The following is a 15,878-nucleotide window of genomic DNA, read 5'->3' on the forward strand; positions in this document are numbered from 1 at the left end:
GACGTGTTCCAAACAATTTTTCAATTGTTCAACTATATAAACAATCACATATTCTCCCCCCCTCCTCTCCACAAATACTTCATTCTTTGTTAGATTGTCTGAAATTAGTACATCAATTGAATCAAGATGTCACTGACTTTAAAGAAAAGAGGCCCAAAGAAAGGTGAACGTGTTCGTTCACCCTCTGAACCGGATGATATCAAATCCAAGGTCGACTTGCCTATTGTTACCCCTGAACCTGAACCTGAATTCAAATATTGGGCTGCTTGTATTGTTGTCACTACCTTAGCTGCCTGGACTAGATTTTACAAGATAGGTACTCCTGATAAAGTTGTTTTTGATGAAGTCCATTTTGGTAAGTTTGCTTCTTACTATTTGGAAGGGACTTATTTCTTTGATTTACATCCTCCATTTGCCAAATTGTTAATTGCCTTTGTTGGTTGGTTAATTGGTTATAATGGCAAGTTCAAATTTGAAAGTATTGGTGAATCTTACATTGAAAATAGCGTCCCATATCTTGCCTATAGATCTTTACTGGCTATTCAAGGAACTGCCACTGTCCCAATTATGTTCTTAACTATGAAAACCTTGGGATTTTCTGTTGCTGCATGTATTATGTCCAGTATTATTGTCTGTTTTGATAATGCTCATGTTACTGATAGTAGATTGATTTTATTGGATGCTACCTTAAATTTAACTGTAGCAATGGCAATCTATTGCTATGCCAAATTTTCCACCTACAGAAAACATCCATTTACTCAATCGTGGTGGACTTGGTTATTTGCTACTGGTATTTCGTTATCATTGGTTATTTCCACAAAATATGTTGGTGTTCTTACTTACGTTACTATTGGTATTGGTGTTTTACATGAATTATGGATCTTGTTAGATTACAGACGTGGGTTGACGTTGGGTCAATTTGCCCAGCATTTCTTTGCCAGATTCTTTGCCTTGATTTTAGTTCCATTTTGTTTGTATTTATACTGGTTCTACATTCATTTCGCTGTTTTGTCCAAATCTGGTCCTGGCGACAACTTCATGTCTAGTGAATTTCAAGAAACTTTGCTTGAATCACCAATGGCTAAATTCTCCAAACAAGTTAAGTATTGTGATCAAATTACCATCAAACATAAGGACACTGAAGCTTTCTTGCATTCTCATGAATACGATTACCCATTAAGATATGAAAATGGTAGAGTCTCTTCGAATACTAGACAGGTTAATGCTGTTATTGACTCTGCTGAAGAAGACGTCAACAATCAATGGGAAATTGTTCCTATTGGTGATAAAAAGAAGGGACAAGATGTTTTCACCAACGATATCATTAGACTTAGACATGTTGGAACTGGTGGTTACTTGTTAACTCACGATGTTGCATCTCCTTTGAAAGCCACACACGAGGAATTCACTTTAGCCTTTGATGAAGAAGAAGGAAGTAAGAAGTACAACGAAACTTTATTCAGATTGAGAATGTATCATGCAAGTTCATCTGCCAAGAAACAAAACCAACGTAAACGAGTCATGACTAGAGCTACCCCATTAAAGATTGTTCATATGGATACAGTTGTTGCCATGTGGACACATAATGACGAAGTATTGCCTGAATGGGGGTTCGGACAACAAGAAGTTTGTGGTAACAAAAAGATTCAAGACAAAGATAACGTATGGACTTTTGATACAATCACTAATTTGGCACCAACCGATGTTCGTTCTAAATACATTCCAAAGACAGTCACAACGATGCCATTCTTGAAGAAATGGTGGGAGTTACAATTCTTGATGTTTGAACACAACAACAAATTATCTTCAGAACATCCATTTGCTTCCCAACCTAATGAATGGCCATTGGCACTTTCCGGTGTCTCCTTTTACAATGACAAGAAAACAAGAAGACAAATTTTCTTTGTGGGTAACATTCCAGGTTTCTGGTTAGAAGTTTGTTTGCTTTCCATCTATATTGGATTATTATTGGGTGATCAAATTTCTCTTCGTAGAAACTTCCATTTGTTGAGTAAGAAGGCGAGATCAAGATTATACAACACCTTGGGATTCTTATTTGCCGGATGGGCAGCTCATTATTTCCCATTCTATTTAATGGCTCGTCAAAAGTTCTTACATCATTACTTACCAGCACATTTAATTGCCGCATTATTCTCGGGTGGATTAGTGGAATTCATATCTACAAATAATTCCCCAACGGGTAATGGAAGAGTCAACAAGTACAAAATTAGTGCCTTAGTTGCAGTGTTCTCATTAGCAATCATTTGGTTCTTCTTTTACTTTAGACCAATTACTTATGGTGATGTCACCTTGACTCCTCAAGAAGTTAAAGCTAGAGAATGGTTCGATATAAAGCTACACTATTCTACTTAGTTAAATAGTTTTATTTGTAAACTGAAGACCTGTTTATACAAGAGATATTTTGAATAATAAGTAAACAATCATCTCTAGTTGTCTGGTTGTCCTTTACCTAATTTGTAAAGAAGTTGATTAATTATAGGAGGGTTTACTTCCCCCCTTTACAATTTCCAGTTACTATAAGTACCAGGCAAATTTCCCTGAATCCAGAAACACTATTGCATGGTTATATATATATATGCAGAATCAAAGTGTACATCTAGGAAGATAATTGGTATTGTATATAGCTATGGGAGATTTTTAAATATTTCTTTACTTACGACACTTGTGTGAAATCATAACAGATTGAGACTTGTCATTTCAGGTAGGACAATATACATAGCAATGGTTGTCAACTTATTTATTTTTTAAATTATTATAGGAGGAGTGGGGGGGAGAGTCAACCTTGTGTTTTTAAGGTCGGTTATATTACTTTTGACCTACATAATCTAACTAGCATAAAACTAATTTACTACAAAAACATTTAGAAATCGTGGGAATGGAAATATTGATCTATCTATTTAGCAATAACTCAAACAGCTGAGATAATGTTGACTTCTGCCGAGGAAATCAACATGTTTCAAGTCCCTAGATTTATGCTTTAAATCTAGAAATTATCTCAAATTGCACCATCCCCAGATTATTATTTTATTTCTTTTTTTGTGATAGTTTATTAATAATAGAAAATTAATAAAATATTTAATGTACCTTGGCAGGGCATGTTCTAATGCAGCATAAAGATTGGGTTACTTCCACTGGGCAAAAATGTGACACAAAATCAAAAACTGTAAGATCGATCCCGCCCGAATCACTAAGTGCATAATGCATGAAGCAAAGTATCAAAACCAATCGTCGAGTAGTTCTCCGATTCGTATTATGATCGAATATGCATGATCAACTTCCGAAATCTATTAGCATAACTTAGGCTCTTTATCTTGGATATAAATAGGCCCTACCCGCCCAAAATTTGCAATAGGCTTATCTTACAATTTACTACAATTATATGATAAAACTTTCCAATGCTACTGATTTGGTATCTTTTCAATTTACTATTACTTTCTGTATTTGCTGTTGCAAGTTCAGCTAAGGCTGAACGTGCCCTTGCAATTACTTATCCCACTTTGACATGGTCACCTGAATTTGCTTACGAAACGGATGGCTGTCCTATTCTTTTGGGGTGGGAAGACAGCTGTTCAATAGGCGATGCTGGTTTTAGAGGAACATGGGAACCAGAGTTGCAAACCTTCGAGTTCAAATATATTCTGCATGTTGTCGACAGTGTCGATTTATATGAAGTAATGCTTGAATTTCAACTTGACACAAGTAACCTTCCATTCGGTTATTTGATAGGCATATATTTTATCAATATCCTATCACCCGGTGGTTATATCCAGTATTCCCAACCTGCCCTTAATAGTTGGTTGGAAGATTCAGAATCGGTTTCTGCATCGCCATACCACTTTTTTGTTAAATGGGTGATGCAGACTGAATCTGATGGAAATCAGATGTGCACTACACCATTCCAGATTCAATACCTGTGGCAATACCAAAGTATACCATCTAGTAAGAGAGCCATTCCTGGTCTTGTTGTTCAAACAGCCAACTACATACATGATTGTAATGGTGATTATCCTCTTCAATGTTGGGAAAACGTGTGCATGAAACAACCTGAAACAACCACTGACCATTACGAAACTTCTGAATCTGGGAAAGTCTCTGAACCCAAAGAAATAACTCAAACCGATGAAGGAAGTGCAAATGAATCAGAATATAAAATTTCCACTGAAGTTGAACAAAATACTACAACTAGACCAGCAACTGGTTCTTTTGAAGAAGAAGAGGGAGCAGTTGAAGCAATTTCAAATAAACAAGAAGTAACTGTAACCGAATCCAGTGAACAATCTACAAGTAAGAATGAAGTGGAACTCAGTACTGAATTAGACGAAATGCAAAGTAAAATATTAGAAGCAGACCCTATACAAGATCCATATGATCCAACCTCTGAATTTCAAAAAGAAACCACAACCCAACTGAAGAATGAATATATGACAGATTCTGGGATTGAATCAACTACTGAAATAGAAGATCAAGATACAACTCAAGAGAAAAATTATTCTATGATTGAAATGGACTACGTACCTTCCACAATTAATGAAGATAAATCTACATCCGAAGAGAAAGGAGATACAACAGAAGAGGACCAATATACTACTGGTCAAGAAGATGAAAAAACAACAAAAGGCCAAGGAGAACCAAGTACGGAACAAGAAATTGCGCAATCCACTCAATTGGAAGATTCTTTGTCAACAATACTAAAAGAACCAAGAACCGATAAAGATCAACCTGCAATTGAATCAACACAAGCAAGTTCAACAACCGAAAATGTGGTAAGTATAACTAAAGCGGTAAATGAACCAACAATTGAACTAGACAATGAATCCACAAAAAAAGAACATTCTAATCCAACAGCAGAAAGCGATAATCCCTTAACTGAATTAGAAGATTATACTTCTGGTGTTCTGGATCAAGAAACTGAAACGGAAGCTGAAAAGGAACGAACTATTGGAAAAGAAAAGGACTATTCCACCGTTGAGGACAAGACAACAGTTGAACCTGAAAGTGAAATATTTCTACTGCCACAACCTCTACCTTCCACCACCACATATGAAAGTAAATATTCTGATAATCCCAGATCTGAGTCATCAGAACGAGAAATTAATCCTTTCTCTGAACCAGAAGAAAGAACTATGGGTGTAAATCATTCAAATATTCTAGCCATTACTATATCAACTGAATTAGAAAGAGAAAACATGGAAGACCCAGTTATTCAACCACCTTCTAGTCCAACTAATAACGTACCTTCAAATTCAATTAATCGAGCAGAACAAGATCCAAAAATTTTGCATAACGAAGGTTCAATAGGTGTTAAAACTGAAAAACCACTTGTGTCAGATATCCAGGGTGAAACAGAATCACTTGCAGCAGACGCAACTTATATTGGCAATTCATCAGTACAATCATCTCCATATTTAACCATTACATATAATCAAACGTTTACAACCATTGGTGTTGATCCATCTGATTCTGATGTATCCACAGCATTGGCACTGACAGTGATAACTACTTCTATTGGACCATCTCCTAATCCAAGTAGTGATACTCCAAATTCACCAGTGACAGTATCAACCGTTACTAGACCCGACACCACTTACGTTTCAACAGTTACTGAACCATTAGATGTCCCAGTTATTGTTTCCACAGTAACCACGCTTTCGACAACAGTTACCAAAACATATACTCCTACAGTTCTTGTTACAACAGTTGTAGATGTTGATACCACCTATATCACTACTCTTACCGTCACACATAATCCACCAACACTAATTTCTACAATTATAAACCCTGATACTACATACGTGACTACATTTGCAGGATCACAAGCAACTAAAGGCACAAACCCAGACAGCAATGTACCTGTATCCGATGATACCGATATTTCATCAGAGCAGAATGACAAAGCTGAAGAAGTTCAAGTTGAAAATCCAGGAGATAATCCAAATGATTCAGCCAATAATAACTACCCTGATAGTGGTCCAAGGGAGCCAAGTAGTCCAAGTCGACCCAACAATACGAATCCTAGCAATTCAACAGTTAATTCAAACAATCCAGATAATTCTCCTGTTAGCCAAGAACAATCAGCCGTACCTCCAGCTCAATACCCAGGTGGCAACCCAAATAATTTACCTAATTCCAAGAGCGCTGATGGAAATTCAGATATTCCAGTCAATTCTGCTGTTCTTCCAAATAGTACCCCTCAAGTTATTGTTTTACCTCCTACTTCATTAGGTAGTAACTTTGAGAATACTCTTGAGACAAATGCCGACCTTGAGCAATATCTCGAAGGAATGGCAACAGATCTCAAGGTTAATGTCTGCACGATATGCTTATGGTTGATTTCTGGTATTATTTTCATATAATTAGGTTTATCTTTATATGCGTATAATTTAGATTGTTGCTATCTTGTTTTAAATACCATTCAAACTATTTAACCGCATCTATTATAGATTTCGTTGAATTACTATGATGTGATATTTCAATTTATCTAATTTCGCGAGTGGCGTGAGTGGCGTGAGTGCTTGCATTAAATACATGACCAATAACTTCTCGTAATTGAGATATAGGCTCTTTAATTTTAGCAGTGGTGTGACTATTTACTGCAATCACATAACAATCTGTAGTCTATAAACTATTTGCACCCATTTGCGCTTACTAAAATGTTACTAAGTTTTTTTTCTGTTGTAACAAACTTGCAACAAGTGCGTATCTGCAGGGTTCTCTTTTCTTTTTTCTCAGTCATCAAGTTAAATTTAGCAAAACCTTTTTTCCAGGCAATTTACGAAAAGTCTTTTTCCAGATTTCCGGAAATGTAATTAATATATTTTCCGTGGATAATAAAATCAGTATCTATGTTGCAAACCAATGAACCAAGAAGGAGAAATAGTTGCATCATAGACCAAGTGAAAGCTATATTTGTTTAGCATAAATTTGAAGCCGTTATAAGTTCGAGATTCCTTCCATTTGTCAATCGAGTAAAAGGAAACTAAAAAGTTGATTCGAAAAGTTTTATCATCTAATTTAGTACCATCTGCTAAAGTCTACCCGAGAGAATTAAACCTGAAGTTAAAAATTTTTAAGTTAGGAACAAATATCCTCGCTTAAGCGGAATAATCCATTGTCTGAGTATATCATGAATTGTTCTATGGAACTTTGACAAACAAATCGAAGATCTCCGGAAAAACTATTAAACTATAATTCCGGAAAAAAATATTTCGCAACAGATGATTTTTTTGCAATTTGCGCGTGCGACAATTTACTCGCCTGACTGAATTCCATTGTTGTAATGCTTCTACTGAAACTACCGAAATTACTGCAAAAGAAATCACGCTAGCACAACAGCTTTGTTAAAAGTTCAACTGATGATCGATACTCTGTCATTTATCCGGATAGATCAAATGAATAAGAATCAACTATAAATATGGGACATGATCTCATTCAAACCAAGATATCTATTCTTCACTTTTCCCAACAACAAATACAATGTTATCATTTATCATTTTTATAATATTAACAATCGCGACAGTCTCTTCTGAACAAATCAGTGGAGTTTTTACTTCCTTTGACTCCTTAGTATGGGAGAAAGCTGCCGACTACCCATTTGCAGGTCCTTCTTACCCAAGTTGGATCGTTAAATTATCTTGGAGAATCAACGGGAATGATATGAATGCTGGTGATACATTCACCTTAGATTTACCATGTGTTTTCAAGTTCACTACCAATCAAGCATCAGTCAATTTAAATGTTGGAAAGACCAACTATGCTACATGTGCCTTTAATCCTGGAGATATTGTGGTAGCTTTTTCCAAGTTAGAATGTGTTCTCTTGGATACTGTTACTTCCCTGACTAATGCCCATGGATCTATTAATTTCCCAGTTGCTTTTAATGTGGGAGGCTCTGCATTAAGTACTGATTTGGAAAGTTCTACTTGTTTTGTTGATGGTAGGAACACAGTATCATTTTATGATGGGGATAATCAACTTTCCACCCAAGTTTCCTTCTCTGGTGGAGCTACCGATGATCCAAACAAGATTGTTTATAGAAACAGAGTGGTACCTTCTTTGAACAAGCAACAACATTACCTTCTTGCTGGAAATTGCCGAGCTCGATATAAATCTGGTTCCATAGGTATGAAGATCCAGAATCAGGGTTCCAAAATTAATTGCGACTCCATCCACATGGCCATCACCAATTCGTTAAATGATTGGTATTTACCAAAAAATGCAAATAATGATTTTAAATTCACCTACACCTGTACTTCTACTTCCTTCATGGTTGAATATAAAAACATTCCTGCTGGCTACCGTCCATTTATTGATAGTCTTTTCGATGTTGCTAATGGCGTCAGTGTCTCAGTTAACTATGTCAACAATTATATCTGTGCTGATAGCACAAAAACTACAGACAATAGCAAGTCGATTAATTGGAGTGCTTATGAAAACAATGTTGTAGGTGGTAATGGGGAAGAAGTGGAAGTTGTTACAAGTACTTACACTGGGCTGACCACTCAAATATCTACAATGCCATTTCAAACTTCAAAAGATAAAACCATGACCATTGTTGTGAATGTTCCTATTCCAACAGTGACCACCACAACCACCTATGTTGGAATTTCCACATCTTACACTACAATAACGGCACCTCCAGGATCAACTGCAAGTGTAATTGAATTTGAACCAGTTTATACTACAACCACTATAACTACTTGCTGGGTAGGAGAAGAAGCAACTTTCACCACCACTTATTCCACATCTACTTGGGCAACAGTCACTGAGGCTATTGTTACACCTTGTCCAAGCCCATCAGCCAGTGAAGAATCTACTTTCAGTGAAGATTTATTAACCGAAGTTTCATCAACTACAAACGACCCATCCACAACTGAAGATCCTGTATCTTCTGAAGAGTTTACCGATACGCAAAGTTTGTATTCTAGCAACGAATCAACTAACATCCTAGAATCCTCGACCGTCGAACATGCTACATCTGATGAATTTACATCTATTGTAACCTTACCAATTACTGAATCGTCCAATACAGAAAGCTTCTCATCTACTGAAGATGAAACCAACACAGAAGAGATTATAACTATGGAAGAACTTACAACCACTGAAGTGTTTACCTACACTGAGTCACAGACCTCAGAAGAATCATCAGAATCTCAGAATTATTCATCTAGTGAAAATATTTCGACTAGTGAAAGTTCATCATATGAAGACCCATTCTCAAGTAGTGATGAGTTAACTGCTACTGAAGAGACAATATTTAGCGAGGTATCATCTAGTGTTGAGGTGTTGCCTTCAACTGCATATTCTTCATATAGCAACACAACATTTACCTCTGAAAGTCATTCATCTAGCGATTGGTTCTCAACTTCCACGGATTCAACATTTAATTATCCATCACGAACTTCTCAATCATCCAGCGATGTTACAAAAGAGTTATCAACTTCTGAAGAAGTCTCAACAACTCAAGAGACCTCATTTAATGAATCAAGTCAAACCACTGAAGAGTTAACTTTTATTTCGGAAGAGACCTTGACCATTGACCCTACTTTGAGTATTGAAAATTTAACATCGCATACTTCATACTCAACTTCTGAAGACTTAGAAACAAGATCTCCTAATGAAACAGATCCAGTTACTGAAGAAACCACCCAAGATTCAACATACATTTTTGTATCTTCCAGTTCTGAAGACCCTTTATCCAATAATTCAATTTCAACATCCGAAAATCCTTCATCAAGTGAAACAACAACAGTTTCTGAAGATTTAACTTCTGCAGAAAGTCCATCCTCAACTGAAAGTCCATCATTGACAGAAAAAGCAACAACTGAGAATTTCCTGTCAGAGGATCCATCTACAACCATTGAAGCCTTTATTTCATCGTTAGCTACTGAATATGAGTCAACAGAAACATTATCTGAATCCAATTACCCTACTACACGTGTCGAGAAATCATCATCTACTGAAATCTCATTAGAAAGTGAAGTATCTATTGAATCTACCTATATTGGAGAGTCCTCGATAGTCACATCATTTGTGGACTCTACCTCAACTACGGGATATTTGTCATCCAGTGACCAATCATCAGTTAGTGAAGACATATGGTTCAGTGAAGTATCTGCCGCTGATGAACCGTCTATTCCCAAACCAATAGTTACATCTAGTGAAAATAGTCAGTTTGAAGATTTGACTGCAGAACAGAATTTATCACTGACATCACCAAGTTCTTCTACTAAAACCATTCAACTGACATTCATTACTTCAACATTGCCATTGATACCCCTAGCAACTACACCATCTGTTGCATCTGTTCAACAATTTTCATCTCAAGAACAGCCAACTATAAAACCTTCACCTGACTTGAAACAGACAGAGACTGAAAAGGTTGAACCTGAAACTTCAACTATGATTCATACAACAATTACTAGTTTGGACACAACCTTTACTACAGAGATTGCATCTGTGATTGAAAATACCACTGTTAATAACGAAAATAAATCTTCTGATGTATCCAATAGAGCTGCCACAACCACATCTAATATTCCTTCAGAAAGTAATGTTGGAGCAGCTGAAGAAAATGGAAGCAATGGTACTACTGGAGATGAGTTCATAGGAACTACCATGAGTATATCTCAATGGTTAACTGTTAGCTCTTCGAACCCAGTGGTTGAAATAGCCAATGGTGCAACAACTTGGGGGGTCCCAATTACTTTCTTAATTTTGATTAATTGTTTGCTATAATTCTTTTATCTCTGTAAGTAGATTTAATATATTTGTTTTCTAAAAATGGACATGAAATATTATTTGAGTAATCCCGCATCATTCCAAGTAAGTTTAAAGGTTATGTGTACAAACTAATCAGGATATAGATCTTCTTAAACTCATTATCCTCCGATACACCAGAAAAGCAGATCAAATGTATTTCTTCAGGAATCACAGATTGAGTAGCAAAAGCATTACCGAGGAGTTCTGTCATGCTTACCCAACGAAATATCTCTTGCTTGTAAACTTTTATGGGAAGTATTGGAATATTTTTAAGTGATTTTGTGTCATTAATTCATTATGCCTGAGTCAATTATTAAGAATTCGAAATCCTTACTTAGCTTCAGATCTGACTGAGCCAACAATGTTGTAACCCTTAGAGAGCAATTGCTTGATGATGTGTTGGGCAACAAAAGCGTTAGCACCGGAAATGAAGACAGTAGTGGCAGATATTGTTTGTTTGATTGTTGAGGTTGTATTGAAAGTTGTTGTATTCAATAATGAGGTGAAGAAACAAATATTGAAACCTATAAGCAGCCAGAGCTCCAGTTTATATACCCCAATGTCTCAGATGATTGTGACATGACTAAATCGTGACTAAATTGTGGTTTACACAGGATATAGCATGTAAAAAATTATCGCCGGAGAAACATCTTTCGGGGGATTCCCAATTGAGTCACGGCCGAACCAGATGGAGGTCACTTACTCCATTGGGAAGAAAAATATAGAAAGCCCGGGTTTGTAAGTTTTGTTATTATTAGACACTTTTCCATGATATGTGTTCTTTAGGTATGGTTCTATTGGGTAATAACATAACCGAAGACTTGCATAGAAGCTGTTGGAAGATAGAATTTTCCATACGTATGGCAGCTTACAAATTATTGCTGATTAATATGTTTAATCGTCTGCTAAGTTTATACGTCACGGAGCTTGAATAGAATTGCTGCAAAAAAGAACAACTCTGGAAATTTCACAGGAAGTCACCGTCATGAAATATTCCTGTAATATTTTTTTAGTACTTTCCACCTTCTTCACATTCCCCACTCGAAGAATTGCTTGGTCCCACGTCCAACCGTAAAGCTAAAACTCTAATCCAAAGTCCCAATATATAAATATGCTTAAAAACTATCAGGGTCAAGCTAAATACCATCGAGTTATGTCATACCATATCTACTTTAAGAGTTAGCTACCCCAATGTAAGGTTATTATTACTAAATTGAACAAATGCCAACAGAGATCTCTCCCTGTGCGGCTCACAAAATAAGTTGAGATTTCCATTTTGGGAATAGCAAATATTTTTCAAGTTTCAAAACAAGCATCATATTAAACACGACCCTCATTGAAACAGATCCTCCCCACAATGTCCAACATCAAGAAGTACTTGACAGGATTAAAGCAAAAAGTAGACTCTAAATCATTGAGTGCACCCTACCGTTTGGTTACGGGGAATCAATCCGCGGACATGGATTCTGTAGTGAGTGCCCTTTCCTTTGCCTACTTCACGAAACTACAAACAGAGCAAGATGTGATCCCCTTGATTAACATCCCCAGAAAGGATTTCCGATTAAGAAGAGACATTGAGTTGTTATTAAAGTCTCATTCAATCACCGAGGATGTGTTGTACTTTGTAGAAGATTTCCATCAATTGGTTTCCGAGAGTAAAGTCCATTTGACTTTGGTGGACCATAATAACATCCAAGGGGAGGAGATCCAGAAGGCATATGCTGATAAGTTGGTTGAAGTTGTAAGTATTATTGATCACCATGCTGATGAAGAAGCATTTTTGGATGCATCTCCTAGGATTATCCGTAGTTGTGGCTCGGGATCCTGTTTAATTTTCAACTACTTTTACGAGAATTACTTGTCGAAATTGGATGATTTGAGTAGTCATAGTGATGTCATTGAACTTTTGCTTGGCCCATTATTGATTGATACCTCGAATATGACTCAGAAAGTAGAACAACCAGATGTTGATGCGTTTTCAGTGTATCAACAAGTAGTCAACAAGGGAAACATGCAAACATTCATTGATAGTTTCTCAGACGGCAGACACAAGGGAGAGACTGAGCTCGACCAATTTTATTCCATATTGAAGAAAGCCAAGAAAGACGTTAGTGGATTTTCATTTTTTGATATCTTACTTAAGGATTATAAACAATTCACGTTCAAGAGTAGTTCTAGTGGAGTCAGTGCAACTGTTGGGTTCAGTTCAATGGGTAAATCTTTCAAATGGGTTATGAAGAATTACACAGAGGAAGAACTTCAATCTACCATGTCTAACTCTTTAAAAGAATTAGGTATCGATTTGTTTATTATGACTTCATCCTATACTCAAAAAGACACTGACATATACACGAGGGAGTTTTCGTACTATTTTGAAGAAAGAAATGATGACCGTTTCAACCATTTAGGAGAATTAGCCAAGGATCAACTTGAACTCAATGATGACATTTACGGATGGAAGAAGATGAAAGATACAGTTAAATCTTTACAATCTTCATCCAGTTCAACCTTCCAGATTTACAATCAAGGTAATATCAAAGCTTCCAGAAAGCAAATTGTTCCTATAATCAAAGAAATCCTCGAACATTAAGGTGATATGAGACTTATTTGAAAGTTTGTAGGACCCATTGTAAGACAATTTATAGACTGTGGTAATTTAGAATGCATAGAACTTAGATCATTAATAAAGGAACCCACAATTTCAGAATACGGTATGTCTACTAGTTCATAGCTATCTTCATCTTTCTCTTGTATCTTATCTGTGAATGCTACTTTTAATGCATTAACGAGGGTATCTCCGTTTAGGGTCGCTTTTACGCCTAAATTCATGACCCATAGGTACTTCCATGCATTATCTAGTTTAAATTTGAATCTTCTTGTAGCTGACGAGTTAATCTTGTCTATGATTGAATTGTACATGAATAATTTCGAATCGAATCGTTCTTGTTGATCTGCATATACTAAGCTAATCTTCCACTTTAATATCTTCAAAACATTGTCTTGGATCATTTCGCCAAGGATACAACCACATTTTGCACAAGTGACATTATCAGTTATATTAGAATTCGACTTTTGGAGCAAATAATAAGTGCCAATGATAACAGTGTGATCATCATGAGGAACAAGCACACCCTTGTAGTCCTTGTCATGCGAATGATCATGGTCACTTTCTGGTTTGTGACAATGCCAGAAATCCATCATTTCATACCAGTACTCACTAGGCATATCCTTGAAAGTATACATTTCTGAACGTATAAGGGGAGTTTCACAATTTGCACAGACGAATTGGAATGTGTGGTTGTTGTTTGATTTTGGTGTCTTTTTGAGATCATTGCATGACCACTTTTGATCGAGTTGATTCATAAATGTCAGCACAGAGGAATCATCAGGTTTGATGGATGGAAGGACTAATTTGAAGGAAAGGACTTGATTTTGTAGGGCTAGGTTCGTGATTGAGAATTTGGTGATGGGTAATGGTAGTTTAAAATCGAGTATTGTTTGACTGGATTGGATGGATAATTGGTGTGGGTCTTTTAATATTATTTTGGTTGAAACATCAATGAAGAAGCCTTTAGGAACATCCAATACCACTGAGATGGAATTTAGTCGGGGAAGATATTCAGTGTAGTACATATCACTTCAGGTATATCCTTTCATCGAGTGTCCAGTAAACGTAATTTTTTTGTGTTGCAAATATTTCGCGTGAAATGGCTGCTACTGTGCACGGTCAGTTAGTTAGTCATATGTTAATTGCAGAAGAACATTATATACATCTATCTATATAGATAAAAAAAATCTAAGACGAAACTCTCACAACAGAAGTAGATTCAAAAAGGGATACCTCTTCCAATAACTCTACGACTGTCTCCAACTTATTATCAAATGAACACCGGTGAACATTTCTATTTGACTCATAATATTCAGGAAGATAGACTAATTGTTGGTTTGTGATTATTTCGTAGTTCAGTGATTCAGAGCCGACCAAATTCTCTTTTTCCTCCCATGGATCAGTCATTTTAGAAGTCTTGACCAAGTTGATATCGTACATTTTCGAATCATTGACTTCATCGTACTCTCCCGAGCACGAATAATAATTGATGCGTATATCAGAAGCGGTTCCCTCACCATCTTCAAATAATTGATCTAAAGGTATTTTGAACGAAAATATATCATCCGTAATTTCAACTTGTTCCGATGACATTACTGAAACTGTGGCCCAATTATTCACAGAATATCTGATAATCAAGCAATCAAAAGATATACCATTGGCAGATACCTGACCCACCAATTCTTGCTTATCAGGGGAAATAGAAAGTTTTACTAAAGTAAACTCAGCGTCAGAATCATAGCTATATTCGAATGGAGGAATATTGACCAATTCTAGCTGGAAGCTGACTTGTTGAAGCGACTTGCTGGGGTATTGTGTCATGTATTTCCGACACAATTGAATGTTTCTATAGTTTGGTTCAATTTTTTCCTCAAGAATATACATATTTCCGTAAATGGAATGATCAGAAAGAGGGTATGAACAAGTGTTGGAATTGGGTAAGCATAACATGTTTGGTTTATCTTTCTTTTTGAAGTAATGAACGTGTGTATCATTTGCGAAGCGGACTTCCTTTTTAGATCTGCTTGGGTCTCTTTTCCAGCCCGTGGTTTGCTTTTGCACAACAGATTCTCTTGGCTGTTTCCAGAATCTAGAGTCTCGTTCAAGAGGTACTGGTTCTAGTGAAGATGAAGAGGCGTACTTTCTGAATCTTTGCAACCCCGTGGTGTCAACTTGTGCTAGTGGAGTTTGAGATCGCAAGGCGTTCTGTTCAGAGGATTTGGGATATTGATTTAATGCTACTTGAGCTTCCTGACATGATTTGAGAAAATCATTCAGTCGGGGTGATGTTATGGTCCTGGAGGACTCTATTATAGTTGGGCTTTCCGAACGGATATATCGTGTTAGTATTGATGCGAATTTTGTAGACATGTGGTTTAAAGAGGACTACAAAGAAAGTTGTATTTCCAGCAAAATTACCTTATTAAATACAAACATCTTCCCTCTATCCGTGATAGGCCAACTGAATTACGAAAACCACAAAAACGAAAGA

The 15,878-nt window shown here is 36.4% G+C and overlaps 6 protein-coding genes across 6 annotated transcripts; 4 read left to right on the forward strand and 2 right to left on the reverse strand. All coding sequences in view use genetic code 12, as the record gives it.

Moving 5' to 3' along the window:
• Positions 1 to 126: 126 nt before the first annotated feature.
• PMT4 (dolichyl-phosphate-mannose-protein mannosyltransferase) lies at positions 127 to 2,373 on the forward strand (the record flags this gene model as incomplete). The annotated part of the gene is made up of 1 exon (XM_007374522.1): positions 127 to 2,373. One exon carries the CDS (start codon positions 127 to 129, stop codon positions 2,371 to 2,373), a length of 2,247 nt encoding a protein of 748 aa, XP_007374584.1.
• A 1,043-nt stretch (positions 2,374 to 3,416) lies between these two features.
• Positions 3,417 to 6,374, forward strand: SPAPADRAFT_49994 (uncharacterized protein; the record flags this gene model as incomplete). The annotated part of the gene is made up of 1 exon (XM_007374523.1): positions 3,417 to 6,374. One exon carries the CDS (start codon positions 3,417 to 3,419, stop codon positions 6,372 to 6,374), a length of 2,958 nt encoding a protein of 985 aa, XP_007374585.1.
• A 1,120-nt stretch (positions 6,375 to 7,494) lies between these two features.
• Positions 7,495 to 8,913, forward strand: SPAPADRAFT_136382 (uncharacterized protein; the record flags this gene model as incomplete). Its single annotated transcript, XM_007374524.1, has 1 exon — positions 7,495 to 8,913. A coding segment is annotated over one exon (1,419 nt), but the record flags the coding sequence as incomplete, so codon positions are not given.
• Positions 8,914 to 12,101: 3,188 nt separating this feature from the next.
• Positions 12,102 to 14,426, reverse strand: SPAPADRAFT_150678 (putative polyadenylation protein; the record flags this gene model as incomplete). Its single annotated transcript, XM_007374525.1, has 1 exon — positions 12,102 to 14,426. One exon carries the CDS (start codon positions 14,410 to 14,412, stop codon positions 13,366 to 13,368), a length of 1,047 nt encoding a protein of 348 aa, XP_007374587.1.
• On the forward strand, positions 12,115 to 14,427 carry SPAPADRAFT_60386 (exopolyphosphatase; the record flags this gene model as incomplete). Its single annotated transcript, XM_007374526.1, has 1 exon — positions 12,115 to 14,427. The coding sequence occupies one exon, from the start codon at positions 12,137 to 12,139 to the stop codon at positions 13,367 to 13,369; it is 1,233 nt and encodes a 410-aa protein (XP_007374588.1).
• Positions 14,428 to 14,575: 148 nt separating this feature from the next.
• Positions 14,576 to 15,864, reverse strand: SPAPADRAFT_66081 (uncharacterized protein; the record flags this gene model as incomplete). The annotated part of the gene is made up of 1 exon (XM_007374527.1): positions 14,576 to 15,864. The coding sequence occupies one exon, from the start codon at positions 15,755 to 15,757 to the stop codon at positions 14,576 to 14,578; it is 1,182 nt and encodes a 393-aa protein (XP_007374589.1).
• Positions 15,865 to 15,878: the final 14 nt, after the last annotated feature.

This window comes from Spathaspora passalidarum (assembly GCF_000223485.1).
Source record: "Spathaspora passalidarum NRRL Y-27907 unplaced genomic scaffold SPAPAscaffold_3, whole genome shotgun sequence".
Lineage (NCBI taxonomy): Eukaryota > Fungi > Ascomycota > Pichiomycetes > Serinales > Debaryomycetaceae > Spathaspora > Spathaspora passalidarum.